The sequence below is a fragment of the Perognathus longimembris genome, chromosome 7 (assembly GCF_023159225.1).
Source record: "Perognathus longimembris pacificus isolate PPM17 chromosome 7, ASM2315922v1, whole genome shotgun sequence".
Classification (NCBI taxonomy): domain Eukaryota; kingdom Metazoa; phylum Chordata; class Mammalia; order Rodentia; family Heteromyidae; genus Perognathus; species Perognathus longimembris.
In genome coordinates, this window is record NC_063167.1 from 52,745,222 (window position 1) to 52,758,977 (window position 13,756).

General features: G+C 38.4%; 1 protein-coding gene across 1 annotated transcript in view; it reads left to right on the forward strand.

Moving 5' to 3' along the window:
• Tnni3k (TNNI3 interacting kinase) overlaps positions 1-7,959 on the forward strand; it is a 313,990-nt gene extending 306,031 nt beyond the window's left edge. The window contains 2 exon segments of the mRNA XM_048351587.1: positions 4,131-4,186; positions 7,883-7,959. Coding sequence (XP_048207544.1) covers positions 4,131-4,186; positions 7,883-7,959 — 133 coding nt within the window.
• The last annotated feature ends 5,797 nt before the right edge of the window (positions 7,960-13,756 follow it).

The following is a 13,756-nucleotide window of genomic DNA, read 5'->3' on the forward strand; positions in this document are numbered from 1 at the left end:
TCATCAGAGAAGTCTCTTTTTAAGTCGTTAGCCCACTTGTTGAGAGGGCTATTGGTTCTTTGTGGTTTTCTTTTGGATGAATGTAGTTTTTTTAGTTCTGCATATACTTTACATATGAGGCCTTTGTCCATTGTATGGCTGGTAAAGATCTTTTCCCAATCTGTGGGCTTTCTGTTTATCTTGTAAGCTATGTTCTTTTCCTTGCAGAAGCTCTGCAGTTTGATGCAGTCCCATTTGTCCATCATTTCTTTGATTTGTAGCATTGCTGGGTCTTTGTTAAGGAAGTTCCGTCCTGTGCCAAGGGAGCCCAAGTGTTTCTCCTACTCCACTGTTGGTGGGAATGTAAACTGGTTCAGCCACTCTGGAAAGCGGTATGGAGATTCCTCAGAAGGCTAAACATAGAGCTACCCTATGACCCAGCAGCCCCACTTTTGGGCATCTATTCAAAAGACCACGAACAAGAACACACTAAAGCCACCAGCACAACAATATTCATTGCAGCACAATTTGTCATAGCTAGAATTTGAAACCAACCCAGATGCCCCTCAGTAGAAGAATGGATCAGGAAAATGTGGTACATATACACAGTGGAATTTTATGCCTCTATCAGAAAGAATGACATTGCCTCATTCGTAAGGAAATGGAAGGACTTGGAAAAAATTATACTAAGTGAAGTGAGCCAGACCCAAAGAAACATGGACTCTATGGTCTCCCTCATAGGGAATAATTATCACAGTTTTAGGCTAGTCACAGCAGATGATCACAAGAGCCCAAATGCTATGCCCTTATGAACACATAAGATGATGCTAAGTGAAATGAACTCTATGTTATGGAAACAACTGTCATATCACTGTTGTAATTACTTTCAATGTGAAACCATAGCTTCTATTATTGATGATCCTCTTGTATCCCCTTCCTATGGTTGTACCTGCACTATCTGTGTATCTTATCTGAGTACATTGGAAACCATGTATACTGGTATTAGAGCTAGCAAATAGAAAGGGAATACCAAAATCGAGAAACATAGGGTAAAAAAAGACAAATGACTACAAAAGCAACACTTGCAAAACTGTTTGATTTAAATGAACTGAACAACTCATGGAGGGGGAAGGGAAAGGGGGCGCGGGGAGGGGGGAATGAGGGAGGAGGTAACAAACAGTACAAGAAATGTATCCAATGCCTAATGTATGAAAGTGTAACCTCTCTGTACCTCAGTTTGACAATAAAAATTTAACAAAAAAAATAGATGCCAAGACTTTGACTTGGAAGAGAACTTGGAGGGTTCATGGGGCAGAGATAATGCCAAGAAGAATGAGATGCTTAGCAAAAACCAAGGAGAAGGGCAACTCATGGTTGTGGATGGAAAAGTAGACAGGGGTAAGATTTTGTGAAGAGTATAAAATATTTGTATTTCATTCCAAATGCAGGAGGAAGTTATTGGAGGGTCCTAATCAAGTTGATAACTCAACCTATTTTATGTTTTGAAAATATCACTCTGGGTAACAGGCAGAGAATGGATTATAATGGAGACAGGAGTAGATTATAATGGAGACAGGAATGGACAGGAAGGCCAATTAGGAGACAGAGAGATCCAGACATGAAAATGATTATGTATCCTCAACTTTGAAGGAGGAAAATGATGGAAGAATTAGGATGATATTTTGTGGCAGGACACAAGAGAGGAGCTAATGAGAGATAATGAAAGAAAGGAAGGTACCAAGGTAACAAAAATTAATTTACATAGGACAAGTGATGAAACAGAGAGAATTGTCTTGAGGGCTGGAAATATTAAGAATTCTACTACACGTCTAATAAGGCCAGTGTGAAAATAAATCAGGTAGCTGCTTGGAAAGTAGAAAGAGATGACTAGATACATGAGAGATGGCAGAAATATAACTGACAGATGTGATGTGATACTAAATGTTGGCTTAATTCCTAGAATAGCCATGCACCAAATCTGGACAACAAATTTCTTAATTATTTCATACTCTGTTTTCTTAACTATAAAATGAGAGAAATTACATCTAAGTAGTAAGATAGTGATAAGATTTAAATGAGATGATTATGTGTAAATGCCTCACATGAAGAGGTAAGAAGTAAATATCACTATATCACAGAATTGCCATTAGAATAATAATCATTAAATTTTTGGGATGTGTTTCATTTATATAAACCACTACAAAAATAACAATGGTTTTGTCCTTAGCTCCTTTTAAGAAATGATTGATCAAGAGGCATTGTATGCATAAATTACCATGTTGAATTGAAAATTCTTTTTTTCTGAATAATTAATTATTTATTGTCAAAGTGATGTACAGAGGGGTTACAGTTTCATACATAAAGCAGTGGGTACATTTCCTGTACTACTTGTTACCTCCTCCCTCATTTCTCCCCTTTCCCCTTCCCCTTTTCTCTCTCCCCTCATGAGTTGTTCAGTTGGTTTACACTGAATGGTTTTGTAAGTATTGCTTTTGAAGTCTTTTTTATCCGTTGTCTCTCGATTTTGATATTCCCTTTCCCATCCCTAGTTCTAATACAGTATCTACAGTAACTAGGGTACCCAGATGAGATACAGTGATACCACAGGGACAACCACAGGCACGAATACAAGAGGAGCATCAGCAACAACAACAAAAAAGCTATGGTTTCACATGGCATGTTGAAAGTAATTACAACAGTGATATAGGACTTGTTTCCATAACATGGAGTTCATTTCACTTAACATCATCTTATGTGTTCATAAGGGCATAGCTATTGGGCTCTTGTGATCCTCTGCTGTGACTATCCTAAAACTGTGCTAATTATTTCCTATGAGGGTTCCTTTGGGTCTGGCTCACTTCACTTGGTACAATTTTTTCCAAGTACTTCCAATGTCATTCTTTCTGATAGAAGTACAAAATTCCATTGTGTATATGTACCACATTTTCCTGATCCATTCATCCACTGAGGGGCATCTGGGTTGCTTCCATATTTTAGCAATGACAAATTGTGCTGCGATGAACATTGTTGTGCTGGCAGCTTTAGTGTGATCTTGCTTGTAATCTTTTGGGTAGATGCCCAAGAGTGGGGCTGCTGGGTCATAGGGGAGCTCTATGTTTAGCCTTCTGAAGAATCTCCATACTGCTTTCCAGAGTGGCTGAACCAGTTTACATTCCCACCAAAAAGTAGTAGGGTTCTCTTTTGGCCACATCTCCTGCAGCATTTGTTATTATTAGTTGAAACTTCTTTTTACAACTACTTAAAGTTAGCAAAAATAGTTTTAAAAGCAAAGATCTTATTTGGACTCTGTATATGAACCCAGATTTACATTCACTATTCCTTCTTATATGGATTGAATGATTGAAGCAAATTAAATTATTTGTATTGATTCATATATACAGAAATAAGCTGGTTCCCAGCAGTGTTCATGAGTCTGAAATGCTATTGCTCAGATGATTTAGAATCTTTGTAGAGGAAATAGGACACTACATCTGGCTTACTCCAAATAATTCTGAACTTCATCCTAGATAGACATTTATGAGATAAAACTATCTTTACCATTTCTCCAAGAACTATGCCAAGTGAAATAATTCTGTTTAATAAAAACATTTAGTGGGCTGGGGATATGGCCTAGTGGCAAGAGAGCTTGCCTCTTATACATGAGGCCCTGGGTTCGATTCCCCAGCACCACATATACAGAAAACGGCCAGAAGTGGCGCTGTGGCTCAAGTGGTAGAGTGCTAGCCTTGAGCAAAAGGAAGCCAGGGACAGTGCTCAGGCCCTGAGTCCAAGGCCCAGGACTGGCCAAAAAAAAAAAAAAAATTTAGTAACTTTGGCATTGATGGTTCACACCTGTAATCCTCAAGAAGATAAAATGTGAGGATCACTGTTCAGTGCCAGCGTGGGCAGAAAATTCCATAGTAGCCTTTATCTCCAATTGACCATAAAATGCTGGAAGTAGTGGTGTGGTTCAAGTGGTAGAGCTCCAGCCTTAAGTAAAAATGACAAATGAGGACACAAGGCCTCAAGTTCAAGCCCCAGTACAGGCACCAAAATAAAAATAAAACAAAAATACTAGGAAATCAGCACAATGTGAATGTAAAGCTCTGTTTAATTTATTTTCCAGTGGGGGACTGTTGTCCCCCTCAGAGCCTGTCCCTGGAGGAGATGAAGAGAAGTCTCCAGCACTCACCCATTGACAAATACGGTAAGTAAACAGATTGACTATGTCCTTAGGAAAGTGGTCTCTGTTCATACGATATTAACAAAGACAAAGACAAGACAATATTTTATAGTATCCAGAAATAACAGAAGCTTTACAAATATGGTAAATTTTGATCCTCACTCCTTTTTTATAGCCTTACACTTGTGTTTTCATTTAAAAACATGTGCAAGCATCCACAGCAGTGTATGAGGATATGTGTGTGAACGTAAGTGTGAACATGTAATATACTCTTTTTAAACCACAACTCTTATGAAAATAATCACTGGCCTCCATGACCTCCCACACACGGTGCAATCACTTTATTGGTTCCATTGCCTCCAAGCTCCACATCACAGAAGCATAGGGAAGAAAAGTCAAACAAGTGGTGAGTTTACACAATTATCTTACATGCTAGAAGAGCTCTTCACCATTAGCCAAACACCCAAGGATGAAATTTAAACCAAAGCCACCACCTTGAACAGCTGGAGACAAGGCCAAGGGATCACTGATGTGATCCATTTTATACAGGACTCTTCACAATAAATTAACAAAGCACTTTGAAATAATTAACAAAGTTCTATGCAGACCTCTGGAAGCCTGGAAGATGGACAGTTGCCTTTATCATTAGGTAACATATTAATGAAATAGGGCTGAATGCCCTTTTTTCAACCTTTAAGCCTGAGAGACTTGCTATTTAATTGGAATTTTAGTACAATGGGCCTATTTATTCATGGCAACTTCCTTTGACCATATGGAGGATTAAAAAATTGTCTGTTAGCTAAAGAGATCACATTTATTATTACAAGAGCTGGATTTGGAAAAGAGTAAATTAGATGACATGTTCCTGCTCCTCTAATGTGGATCACAATAGACCTTGGAGACCCAGGATTTTGAGATTTGTACCAATATACCTTGATTGCAGAGGATCTTTACCCAAGGCAATAGAAAACTTTGGAGAAACAAAGAAGGCTAGAGTGCTCTGGGTAGAGTCAGACAAACTGGTTACATACATTAAAAAAAAATCTTTGTGCTTTTAACTCTGGATACATGTAAGGATGTGGCTGAGTGCTTTTTAGCATCAGCTTTACAATCTACGTGAGGGGAAGATGTGCTTCAAGTGTCACAACATCACATTTTTAAATAGATGTAGTATCATTTCCTCAAATCTTTACAGAGGTGATTTCACAACTTCACCACACAGAGGGCACCCTTTGAGGTGTGTGTTTTGACCAGGACTCTTTCTTTTTGTGGGAAAATTTCAGAATGAAATTAATTAAAATCTGTTTAATTAAATTCTGTTTCTTAAAGAATTGGACCTCTGAGAATTCCCTGGAGATGGAGGAAACAAAAATGATTCACCTACAAAAGTTATATTTTCCCTATGTACCCAGGGTAGAAGAAAATACTAAGGAGTTGGGCACTGGTGGCTCATTCCCATAATCTTAGCTACATAAGAGGCTATGATTGTTGGTGATCAACATTCAAGTCCATCCCAGAGAGAAAAAGTTCTTAGGACTCCTTCTCAGTGAAGATCTGGATGATCCCATGACATGCGTCTGTTACACTATCTACCAGAAAGCCTATTCTGCCTACGCCAGAAGTGAGATTCTAGTGCAATAAAGAGCAAAAATCAAAGCTGGAGGTGTGGTTCAGCAGTAAGAGCACCTGGGGTTCACTCCACAATAGCATAAAAAAGGAAATAAAATATTAGGGTATTTTCATGTAGTGAGAATTCCTATGATAAGTCACATGTATTTAATGCTTCCCAGGAGGGCTATCTTATCACAGAAGAAAAGAACCCTTTAATTGATTTCCCTTTTTATGTAACAAACCAGTTTTGGAATAACAGCAAACTATGAGCTGTTGTTGTTGTTGTTTACTTGGTTTAAATTTTCACTCCTCAGGACAGAGAGAATGCAAATAAATTAAACATTGTCCTTTAGCCTCAACTTGAAACATTGTATTCCAAGGTAACAAAAGACATATAGATAGACCTGATTCCATCTTTTCCTGAACCTTATGTCAAAGTTACAGGTTAGCCCCTCTTGAGCTGAGTAACTACTCAAAACCAACACATCTGCTTTTATACTCTGGCACCAAATACATTACTAATAAATGCTAGCCCCAGCACCATGCTAATATTGTGTCCCTTCCTTGACTGAGATACCAACCACGGTGGTGAGACATACATTCACAATCACATTTTCAATGGAGTTGTATGGGGCAGGAAACAATGGAACATTATGGACCAGTGAAATTGTGTGACATGTTAGAAAGTGATTACAGTAATAAAGGATCCCCTGCTTATTGGAATATCAATATATGCCTGGAATGAGGTTGCCTGTCAAAAGCAAGTATGTTTACCCTGGTATGTAGATTTTGTCTTAGTTTCTTTGGAGTTAAGATTCAGTGATATGGGCTGGAAATATGGCCAGGTGGAAAGAGTGCTTGCCTCATATACATGAAGCCCTGGGTTCGATTTCTTAGCACCACATATCTATATCTATTGGTGCTCTGGCTCAAGTGGCAGAGTGCTAGCCTTGAGCAAAGAGGAATCCATTGACAGTACTCAGTTTAAGGCCCAGAACTGGCAAAAAATAAAAAAGATTCAATGACGTGTATCATCTGTTTCTCATCTCATTCTCTGCTCACCACAGTTTTCCTCAGCTCTGACCAGGGTCAGCCCCAAAAGATGTGAGTGAAAGAAGGCTGTCAATGGAAGTATCAGCATTTTCTTGCAGCAGAGTTTATTGCTGTGCTACCTAAGAGATTTTGGCAGAGGTTTTCTTATGAAAATAAATATACCTGTCCAACTGCATACTGCTAGCTGGCTTAATGAAAATATAGATAGCTGAGTTGATCCTGAAAAGTCAGCTAGGAAAACATAGCAAAAGCAGCAGTTGCTGTCGACAAATATTTACTGAAGAAATGAATGGCTACTGCACTTCAGAGTGGAAAGGCAACTGCTTCCCTGTACCAGCCCAATGCTCTCTGGACAGTAGCCTGATCCTGAGCTATTAAGTGTGTTTGGACATACAAAAACCAGTGCTTCAAAGCCATGAATGGTGCTGCTGTTAGACCTCAGCACTGAAATACACCAAATGAACCACCAGCAAAAGGAGAAAAAGAGCACAACTGCTATAGAAAAGGGCTCTTAATTTTCTTTTTGTGTAACTATATTGGTCATTCCTTTTGAGCCATCATTTAGTACTCAAATGGTGTCAGGCTGGTAAATGTCTTATATACATTGCCATATCTAGGCAAGAAATATCATTTATCTAATTTACAGATGTAGAAACCTAGTCTTACAAAGATTAAGTTGGCAAAAATCATGGTGCTAGCAAATGTGGAGCCTTGACTTAAAAACAGATTTTCCTGGTACAAGAGCCTGTGCTCTCAGCCATCACAATGCACCACCGTCCAGAACTGTACCTTTCTTTCACTCAAATCTAGAGCAGGGCCAATGCTAATATTTTTCATTCATGCTTATCTGGTGTTGACTCTCTGTTTTCACCTTCAATGTGGTTTTTTTTGCTTTCCAGCTTCCTCACCAACTACTCTTGTCCACACTTTGTATATTGTATGTAGGGGAGGCAACAGGCAGCTCTGAATTGCAGTGGATCTGTCTGGTTAAGAAAAATGGAGAGATGCTGTACTGGAAGGCCAAGAAGTAATAACTGAACTTCTTTTCTGATGCAGGCTACGTGACTGATCCCATGAGCCCCATGCATTTTTATTCTTGCCGGAAGAGTGGCAGCTTTGAGGACAGCAGCTGACAGTACTTGATGTATACCTAAGGAAAGTTTCTCCCCAAACTGACAGCAGTGGTTCCAACCATGCCAGACTTGCTTTCAATTATGATACTCTACTCTCTAAGGTCTCCTTAAATTGCCTTGTTTATATATGCCCTGTTTAATTCCATACCGTAAGTTGAGCTTTGGATCTGTGATTAAGAATGAGATGCAAAAGAACCAAGAGTATACATGAATAATTATTTTAAAACAAAACAAATTTATCTTATTATTTGCAAATGGGGCTTAAGTCTATAATGGGCACTTAATGATTATTATGTTTTTCGAGACTCAATAGTAGAAATTGGTATTTGAGAGCCATTGGTTTGATTTCTTAGAATCTTGATCATTTTCTTCTCTCATTATGTTACTTGTGGGCTTGAGTTGTGTGATTAAATATTCTTTGGTGATATAAAGAACTGACTATTTTTTTCCAGTCCTGGGGCTTGAACTCAGGGCCTGAGCACTGTCCCTGGCATCTTTTTTGCTCAAGGCTAGCACTCTGCCACTTGAGCCACAGCACCACTTCTGGTCTTTTCTATATATGTGGTGCTGAAGAATCGAACCCAGGGCTTCATGTATATGAGGCAAGCACTCTACCACTAGGTCATATTCTCAGCCCTGAACAACTGATTTAAAAGTGCATTTTATTTACCAAGACTTTCACCATGTATACATTTTTTCAGACATATTAGTAGAGAAGTCATGGCCATTACATCAATAAAGTTGCAAAAATAGTAATAAAACATTCAGTCATTTAGTCTTCTTTCTATGTTATGCCAAGTGCCCTGATCTCTATTTAGACAAGTTATTACTGTCCATACTGAGATGTTATAAACATTATCAGATCAGTTATGAAACCAACTGATCTGATCATATCTTCAGGGGTCCTGGAAATAATCATTGGTGGATTCTGAGGTGTATCTCTTTCTCTGTCTCTTTTTATCTAGCTATCTCTCTCCACGACATATATAATCTATTATCTTTCATCTCACTTCTATTGTCTGTTTCTCAGAAGAAACTAGAAGTAAATCCCCTCCACAAATCATGACAAGCAAAAAAGTATCAAACTATACATTTCTACATGGCCTGACTTGCTTGTATTCTCAACATTCATAGTAATTTTAGCACTGACTATATAGCAATACCAAGTCTTGACAGAAGGAAACAAGCAAGGAAGGGAGGGAGGGAGAGAAGGAGAGAAAAGGAATGAGGGGGGAAGGGGGAAAGGGAGGGGAAAAGAGAGAGAGGGAAGGAGGAAGGCAGGGAAGGAGGGAGCGAGGAAGGAAGGATGGAAAGAAGGAAGGAAGGAAGGAAGGAAGGAAGGAAGGAAGGAAGGAAGGAAGGAAGGAAGGAAGGAAGGAAGGAAGGAAGGAAAGGAGGCAAGGCAAAATGGAGGAAGGCATGAAGGGATGTAGGGAGAGGAGGAAGGCGCATAGAAGGGGTTAGTGAGCAAATGATAGAAGCTAGGAAAGAACAAATAAGACAAAAGTGCCACTGAATGAGAACCAGAGCTCTAAACCCAGAAAGTACAATTCTGAAATGTAGATCCTATTACAGACAGGCTGCAATTCGGTACATCTGCTTTCTTCTCCTTCTGGAGTAATATGGATTCATACAAGTGGAACGGTAGAAGTGCTGATGGTTCCTTGGATATCTGTACAAGCTTCCCTCTCCTACTGCCAATTAGAAATTATGCTTTTAAAGTAGCCTGGATACTTGTATTAGAACTACGGAAGAGGGGGCTGGGGATATGGCCTAGTAGCAAGAGTGCCTGCCTCATATACATGAGGCCCTGGGTTCGATTCCCCAGCACCACATATACAGAAAATGGCCAGAAGTGGCGATGTGGCTCAAGTGGCAGAGTGCTAGCCTTGAGCAAAAAGAAGCCAGGGACAGTGCTCAGGCCCTAAGTCCAAGCCCCAGGACTGGCCAAAAAAAAAAAAAAAAGAACTACGGAAGAGAAAGGGAATACCAAAATTGAGAGACAAAAAGACAAGCTTAAAGCCTGAGTTCAAGCCCCAGAACAGCTGGTACATAAATTAAAATGAAGAATTATTTTTTAAAATAAATTTTTAAAAAATTAAACAACAACAAAAAATTGTCTCCTTTGCTCTATATACTTTAGGAAATAATTCAGTATCCAGACTAAGTTAGTCTATGATTATTCCTTTCACATGTGTAGTCACATGTGTAGGAGTATCTTTGAAGAGGAATTGAGTTTTTTAAATAAAAATGTTACAGAAGGATACAATGGATGAGGAAAAATTGGGAGAAATGAAGGGAAATGGTGGAGGGATGGCATTCACCAAGCTGAACAAAATCATAACCTGATATAGGGAATTGTAACTTCTTTGTATAGTCACTGAATGGCAATGGTGATGATGATGATGATGATGATGATGATGATGACAATAATAATAATAATAACAGCAATCATAATGTCACAGAATATGCGATGCCAATTTAATCAGGACTGTGGACAGTGCTGGAGCAAATTAAAAGTCCTTCCATGTTCCCAATGGAAGAAATCACATCCAGAGGGAATATTGTTTGCTTCTGAAGTGCTCTACCTTTAGAAGGGGTTTTTCTAGAACGGATTTGTCAAGCTCCCTTTCTTTGTTTCCTCTAATTATCCTCCTTCTCTCTGCAGCATATTTCCTTATGTCTCTGCTTCCCTCTGGCTCTTGTCTTGTCAAGTATCTGCAAATAATGAGATTAATGTGTCTTGATTCCTGAGAAGGGGAATCTTTTTCACAAATGCCAACCTGTGGCTCACAAACCCTTTTCATTACTGTATCCTTAATGGGGCCTAAGGATCATCTTAGAGCTTATCTCAAAACCATGAGGTTTTAGAGATTATTTTCCTCTCCTTGCTGAAAAATGTCTCACTAATTATTTCCTTTTTCTGCTGGCAAATATGAACTTCTAAGATCATGTTTTTGCATGCTTAGCACATTAAATTTTTTCCACCTGCATGCAACTCTGAGTTCACTCCAAAGATGTTCAATTAATTATAATTGTAAGCCAAATTACTGCAGCACCAGGAGAGAGTTATTCCAGCAGCATGATCATTTGGGTTAAATTATTTCCAAAACTGGCACTTCCCTAGAAAAGAGAAAAAGTGAGTGCTTATGGTAGGAGAAAAGGTTAATGTTAGAAAATTCATCCAGAAAGGAGTATCTTAGTATATTTCTTTTCTTCCTTGATTTCATCTTCTTTTTTTCTCCCTTTTTAAATCTCTTCCTTCTTTTTGTCCTTCCTTCCTTCCTTCCTAATTATTAATTCCTTTCTTAATTTCTTCCTTCCTACCTTCCTGCTTTCTTGCCTTATTTTGGCCTGCTTTCCTGCCCAACGTCTTGCCTTCCTGTCATTTTTCCCTCCTCCCTTGAAATAACAAACATTGATTTGGGAGTTATTTCAATCTTCCATAATATAAGTTGTGTGACCTTAAGCAAGTCATTTTACCTCTATGAGCTCTAGTTTATGATCTGTAAGATAATGATAATAAAATTGTCCTTGTGCAGTTACTGCAAGGATTTCCAGTGACAATGTTTGGAATTAACCTCCTATAACACAAAAGCAAATGCTATTGTTTGTTACTGCTATATTACCAGGCATGCTCTATTATAAAGAGAACATTTGAATGCTGAAGATCCCCCCTCCTTGTGGTAATACCTTCAGTAGCAAAGTCTGATTTCATACATGAAATAAAATCAGAATAAATAATATTCTTTCCAGCCAAATACATGAGCCAGGAAGAATCCCTTAATTAAGAGGAATGCTAAGTAAAACAGAGAATACATTTACTGAGCACCTGCTAGGTAGTAGGAAGTATTCTATTATTTACAACATTTTATGTGACCTAATTTTCTAGATAGGCCTGGGGAGGACTATTTTATCAAAATTTTTTTTTTTCAAATTGGAAATTCATGCATAGAGGGGCAAAGAAACAAACCTAAGTTGCTAAAGAACCAGGTTCAAAAGCTGGTTTTGTCTTCCAATAAGTCATGATTTGGTCATTACTTGCTACTGCCTTGATATGACAGAGAAGGTAAAACACAGTTCATGCTCACTTTCCAAAATTGTGGTGAAATCAAACATAGCTACAGTTTTGACGGCCTGAGGAAAACTTGAGGACTGTCACAGTAACTACTAAAACAAATCTTTCCTGATTGAGATGACTCATTATTGTAAAATAATTACCTCCAAATAATAATTTCTCTAGTTATGAAAGAGGTCTGGAATAATCTCGTCTCAAAAAGTATGCATTGCTATTTTTTTAGGGAAAAAGAACCAGAAATGATTGGCAAGAAACAGGACTCTCCCCATGATAAACAGGAACAGAAGTTGTAAGGGGAAAACACAGCAATTAGGGAAGCCAAGAAGTTTTAAGGTTGTTTTTTTTTCCTCATTTAGCACTCTGGTAGGGAAAGTGAAGAGAGATTGTGTAGCCTTAACTAGTAGGATTTGAATACCTTATTTTGTCTATGTTTTATGCTGTAGCAGTTAATCAAGCAAGCAGTCTGAAGAGCTCCCCATGATCAATTCCTTTCTGTATTTCAAGAGCCACAATGGCAAAGATGAGCCATTTGACATTTGCAATCCACTCATTGGGTATCAGCTCAAGACTTGGCTTCAGCAATAACAGACTATGGTCCAAGACACTCAGCTCAATTAACACTGTATGCAAATTGTGATGGAGAAGCAAAGTTCCTCTCTCTTCTTGGACATTTTACCTTTTATGAGACTAACTAGAAATAAAAAGAACAGGGGTTGCACATATCTCCCCAGGCCAGAGATCTAAAGAGCCATAGCAGCCGACCCAGTGGCAGGATGCTAATTAAATTAGTCTTCTTGAATTAAAAATACTGCCATGGGTGCTGGGCCTGCTGACAAGGACTCATCTTTAAAGTACTCCCAAGCCCGATGTATGTTTAATTGGTGGGATTAAAGGAACATTATTGCATTTCCATCTTTTAAGCAATGGGCTAATAAGTAAAAGAAAGCTACTTCCACTATCTTTAAAGGCTTTTAAGCTCAGTCATTTCACTGGTCTCTATTTTTTCTTTTATATAAACCAAGAAAGAACGTGTAAGACTGAAACAACCAATCAGGAGAAATGAAAATTGACCACAAAATGCAAAAAAATTATTTGAATACTGGTTTGCCATTTATTGTATTCATAAAAGCCCATGATCTACTTAACACCAGCTCAAAAATTCTTCCATGATGTGGAGTATTATCTTCTGTTTTAAGGTATTTTTACCTTTTCTGAAACTCAAATCAATACAAAGAAAAAGAATGTTAATATTGAAGACAGCTTGATGTGCTCATAACAAAATTTAAAGGAGAATCTTTACTTTATATGAGGTAAGAAACTAAGAGGCAAACTAGCACAGAGCTGTCTTTAAACATTTCCCTTTATCAAGGCAACTGGAGAGCTTATTAGAACCTAGAGTGTTGATCTTGGCCCGAGTGTACCAGAAGGGTATACTCAGAAGTTCAGGAGCAAGGCCCAATAATTTGAATTTCTAGTAAATTCCCAGAGGCTGCTGATGCTGTGGGTCCCAGGTCTATATTTAGAAAGCACTAGCACCGCAATTTGGAGCATGAAGTTTAGTGTTATGCTGGAGTGAATGTCTAGCTGACCTCTGTTCTCTTTACCCTAGGACCTGTTTCTCCATGGGCAAGTTAGCTTGTATCTCTGATATTTACATTTCCTGTCTGAAAAATGGCGTAGATTTTCACCTCAGACAGAGGATTTGGTCAAATAATGTAT